This window comes from Amphimedon queenslandica, unplaced genomic scaffold, assembly GCF_000090795.2.
Source record: "Amphimedon queenslandica unplaced genomic scaffold, v1.1 AMPQUscaffold_13229, whole genome shotgun sequence".
NCBI lineage: Eukaryota > Metazoa > Porifera > Demospongiae > Haplosclerida > Niphatidae > Amphimedon > Amphimedon queenslandica.
The window spans coordinates 3,431-8,246 of NW_003546535.1; the positions used below are offsets into that span (position 1 = coordinate 3,431).

Below are 4,816 nucleotides of genomic sequence, written 5' to 3' on the forward strand. Positions count from 1 at the left end.
TTCTATCCATACAATTTAGTTGAAGTTGTTATCCCAGAAGCAAGAGGAAAGAATCACCACTCTTAGGTCATCTTATGCCACAATGTCATACAATGTTCGAAAGGCTATCAGAGATGCAAACATTGAATTGGAAGATTTGAAGGACTTTATCATTAGCATGGACAATAAACTTGAAAAGAAGTTAGAAGAGTGTCAAAATATTTCAAGCACCTTACGTCTTGTTGATAAAGAATGCTCATTGATCGACATTGAACTTTTCTGTGCAGTAGTAGAAAATTTTCAAATTGAAGCAGCTGAGAAGCACATCAAAGAATACTGTGATTTTTCAAGGGAATATTTTCAATACAGTCCTATTGCTTGCTATCTAAAAGAAAGGCTTATTGAAGTTTCTACAACTTACTCTCTTCTTCAGTGCGAATCGGTGACTTACATTTTTGACTGGGAACCTAGTGAGGAATTACTAGATGACATCAAAGACATACTTGCAAAGTTATCTGGTAAACTTGTCAAGATAAGGTTTATTGGCATTGGTGAATCCACTTTCAATGATGAAAATAAATTCCTACAATTAGGTGAAGAATAATGCTATCTAAGCTCTAAAGTGCTATTGAATTTTATAAGCATGATAGTCTGGCCCCACCTCTTTGCCGTGCAAGGAAGAGGCGGGACCAGACTATAAGCATGAATACAATAAAATAATGTAACAATAATTTAAAGTTTTAAAGCATGGACTAGATATATAACTCATGGTATTTTATGAGTGAAACAGCTTCACAGCAAGAAATGAAGAATCTGGTGTGCATGTACATAGAAGTGAGATTGATGTCAAAGTGAATTAATGCATATACAATGCTTTGCTAGATCGAGTGCATAAATGTTTTGCTAGCTTGGGTTTGCCCCTTAAATGTTACATTCATCTAACTGGGCAATAAAAGACCACTTATATATACTTTATAGCTAAAAATTTCTATGGCCTAAAATTTCTGCTAATTTTTTGAATTTGAAAATCAATCCTCAAAAATTTGGTACACAAATTAATGACCTAATTAAATTAAAAGGTGTGGTAAATTTGCAAAAATAAATTAAATCCACAAAAGCCATTTTGATAGCAATTTGCAGAAATTTTGTACTGCAGAATTTCTCTCCTCATGTACACTACATATAGCTAGAAAATTCTACAGGGCTGATTTGGGCAGGTGGCTTTATCATAGTAACATAAATATGCATAGTGCCAATGAGCACATGTGATTTCTATAGCTAATGATTAATCAATAGCTCTAACATTTCATTTTTTTCATAGATGCTGTATCTAAATGGTTACAAGAAGGTGAAGTCAATCTAACTGTTAAACGTGTTCAAATGCTTGGTCCTCCTTGCTCTGGTAAAACATGTTCTCAGCATCTCTTACTAAATGAAGATCCACCTCAAGTAGCTGTCACTGACAGTACACCAATAACTTGTCGTGCTGTCAAAGCTACAAGAATATCTGCCCATGATAATTGTATGGAAAGAGTTGATGCTAAAGCTCTTCTTTCAAGATTGGCAGGTGATTTAAAGGAAAGTGCAGTAAAACAAGAGGGAGCTTCATCTAAACAAAAGAAAACAACAAAAGAAGGTTATGACACAAAGTTAAAGAAGAAGTCTTCAGAAACCATTCCTTCTGATAGTCCTGAGACTATAGCAACAGAATCAGCAGATACAATTGAATCAGTAGATACAGCAGATACAGAGCCAGCAGATGATCCTGATGCAAAGATAATATGTAAAGATATTGTTAAAGCCATTCCCAAAGCAAAAGCTAATTTAAATTGTAATTGGGTATACATTGTTGATTCTGGTGGACAGACAGCATTTCAGGAGTTATTGCCTTTGTTTACTAGACCTGCTTCTTTGAACATCATCACAATAGACCTTTCTAAAGATCTTGACGAGAAGCTTGATCTACAATATCGAATTGATGGGAAATCATTTCCTTGTGATTCAGATTTCTCATATTCAAATATTGAGTTTATAAAAGATGTGCTGTCCTCTGGAGCTGTTTCACAGCCTTATCACAATAAGTACCCAGGATATTTTGTTCTGGGCACTCACAGTGATCATGACAAAGTAACACCAGAAAAGATCCAAAATTATAATGATGAGTTGTCATCATTAACATCTGGGTATAAAGCAGAAAAAGGCTATCGCATCATTCCTGCCAAACTTGGTGAAATCATGTACCCAGTCAATACAATGCTCAAATCTGGTCCTGAAAGACAAAAAATGTCCAAAAAGCTTTGTGATCTAATACTTAATGATAAGAATTCGAATGATACATTCCCTATGCCAGTACGATGGTTTGCTTTTGAGCTGACTTTGCTAAAGAAAGCAGGAAATGGCAGCTGCCTCAAGAAGCACGATGTCTTATCTATTGGTAGGAGCCTTGAAATGGAGGAAAAAGATACAGAGCAGGCTTTACTGTATCTGCACAATGCTACCATTATTCTTTATTTTCCTGAAGTTTTACCCAACTTAGTATTTGTTGATCCTCATCCTATTCTCGATACTCTATCACGCTTATTAGCTCTTACTTACAATATTGATGTAGCTCATCTGTCTCTCCTTACAAAGGAAGGGGTAAATATATTAGATTCTGATGATCTAGAAAACCTAAGGAAAAGAGGAATATTCACTAAATCACTGCTGGATATGTTGAATGGTGACAAGGAATTTTCTACGCCTGATTTCATTGAGCTTTTGCTTCACCTACACATTATTGCCAAGACAAATGATGGTTATTTCATTCCTTCTGCACTGCCTCCTTATACTGGTCCTCCTCCAGAATCAGATATCATTCACCCATTACTAGTAGTCTGGCGCAACCTTGTCACTGAAGAAATTTTACCTGTTCCCCGTGGAATTTTTCCTCTATTAGTTGTCAATTTAAGGACATTCAAGCAACCAGAATTTCGTTTTCCTACCAAAGATACTTCTACACATCAAAAGTACATGTACTTAAGATGTCGAGACGCTATGTCATTTCGTGTTTTTGTTCACAAGGAAAAAATTGGCACCATTCATCTCATTAAGAAAAACAAATGCATTGAGATTTATTTCAAAGGCGAAGTTCTAAAATACTGCCCACTTATTCTTGAAGCAGTAACAGAAGCTATTAATAGCAGTAGTGTCGCCATTAACTTGAAACCCGATGGTCATGAGTTTGCCTTTGCCTGCTGTTCAAAAGACTGCTATCGTATTGTCACAAATGAAGCTGAAGAGAAAGTTGAATACTTATGTGACGAGTCCGCAATTATCAGTGGGCAAGAGAAGTACTGGAGCTGGCTTCATGTTACTTACCAGAACCCAAATAAAGGTAATTTAATTAATTTAAAAATTATTATTTCCTTCCTTCTCATTGTTCATTATTCTGGCTCATTATTTTGACTTATATTTTTAATATTTTTTATTGTGCAGGTCCAAAGTCACTTGATATCAAGGATCTTAGAGAAATATTGAAATTACTCAGAGAAGGTCATTTTAATGGTGATTGGGAGGGACTTGGTCTAGAGTTGGGTCTATATAAGCAGCCAACACTCTCAAACATACAGCATAGTTACACCAAAGGAGAAGCTCCTCTTAGAGAATGTCTTACTGCCTGGTTACAAAGAACTGATGCTGTGAATGAATCTGGCGGAGCAACCTATGCCTCTCTTGCTAATGCTCTTGACACAATAGGTCAAAAAGCTGTAGCTGATCATATACGCAGTGAGTTAATGATGGCACAGGAGATAATTATAATTTGTAATTTATATTGTAGAAGAATGTCAAATTCACTTTCTACAGGAAGAAACTGAAATTAGTACATGTATGTTATTTTATAATAAATTAATAAATGAGATTTGTCTATTTTGTTATGCTATTATAATCATTTAGTAAAAGGCACTCCTCATATTTTGGACATTGTTTATCTAAGAGATGTACGTTCATCATTAAAGAAAGGCAATTTTGATGACTCCAAGTGGCGTGATCTTGGTGCTAAATTATGTTTACTTCCTGATACTTTGAAAACTATTGAAGATGATTATTCTAATGTCAGTAGACGTCTGAGGGAGACACTTGTGAAATGGTTGGAAGGAGCCGATGGTGTTTCACCTTCATGGGGTTCACTAGTCAAAGCACTTGATCATGAAGATATTAAAAAGAAAATGATGCAGCTGAAGACATAAGTGAGTTGAACTTGCATAATGTTAATAATCTATTATTACACTGTATTTAGGATGCAAGTGGATTAAAAGAAAACATACATAGAATTACCAGTTACCACAATTACATTTTTTTTTCTAAAATACATTTTTGGCAATGCATTTTAAATATATATTTATAAATAAGATTAAAATTTTGACACACAAAATAAATTAGAAAATGTTCCTGCAGAGAGGACAACTGCTCTTGTTACTAGTACTGAACCATTTATACTGAAAGGAAAATAATAAAATAAATAATAACTGAACAAATGAGTGTAATATCTATTCACTGTATCAACACTCAATAAAATACATGTACATGAACTACCTTACCAGACATGATGAATGAAATCTCTTCTTGCAAGTTCTACATATCATTTTAGGTAGTGAATAATTAGATCCATGAATGATACTGAAGCATATCATGCAGTCATCCAAACCAGCAAAATGTTTATCAAGATTACTCTTCCATAATAATAATCCTTCCAATATAAAACCATTCTAATGAAGGAGAGAGAATGAGATACGTAATATGTATCTACAAGGCTATCGTGGGTCAGACTATAATGATATTCATTGAGGCGTGTAACACG

General features: G+C 34.6%; 2 protein-coding genes across 2 annotated transcripts in view; one reads left to right on the plus strand and one right to left on the minus strand.

Annotated features, from left to right (window-relative positions):
• The first annotated feature begins 30 nt into the window (after window positions 1–30).
• Window positions 31–4,460, plus strand: LOC109584221 (uncharacterized). Its single transcript, XM_019999880.1, has 6 exons — window positions 31–572; window positions 1,301–3,352; window positions 3,454–3,744; window positions 3,797–3,844; window positions 3,913–4,205; window positions 4,256–4,460. The coding sequence occupies exons 1-5, from the start codon at window positions 83–85 to the stop codon at window positions 4,203–4,205; spliced, it is 3,174 nt and encodes a 1,057-aa protein (XP_019855439.1). The 5' UTR covers window positions 31–82; the 3' UTR covers window positions 4,256–4,460.
• LOC100634864 (putative cystathionine gamma-lyase 2) overlaps window positions 4,395–4,816 on the minus strand; it is a 15,439-nt gene continuing 15,017 nt past the window's right edge. Inside the window, 2 exon segments of the mRNA XM_019999876.1 lie at window positions 4,395–4,454; window positions 4,557–4,724. Coding sequence (XP_019855435.1) covers window positions 4,395–4,454; window positions 4,557–4,724 — 228 coding nt within the window.

Coding starts and splice junctions, on each gene's coding strand:
- LOC109584221 (XM_019999880.1), top strand. CDS start 83: ATGTCATACAATGTTCGAAAGGCTATCAGAGATGCAAACATTGAATTG. Junction 3,745..3,796: donor TGTAGCTGATCATATACGCA/GTGAGTTAATGA, acceptor TTTATATTGTAG/AAGAATGTCAAATTCACTTT. Junction 3,845..3,912: donor AGAAACTGAAATTAGTACAT/GTATGTTATTTT, acceptor ATAATCATTTAG/TAAAAGGCACTCCTCATATT.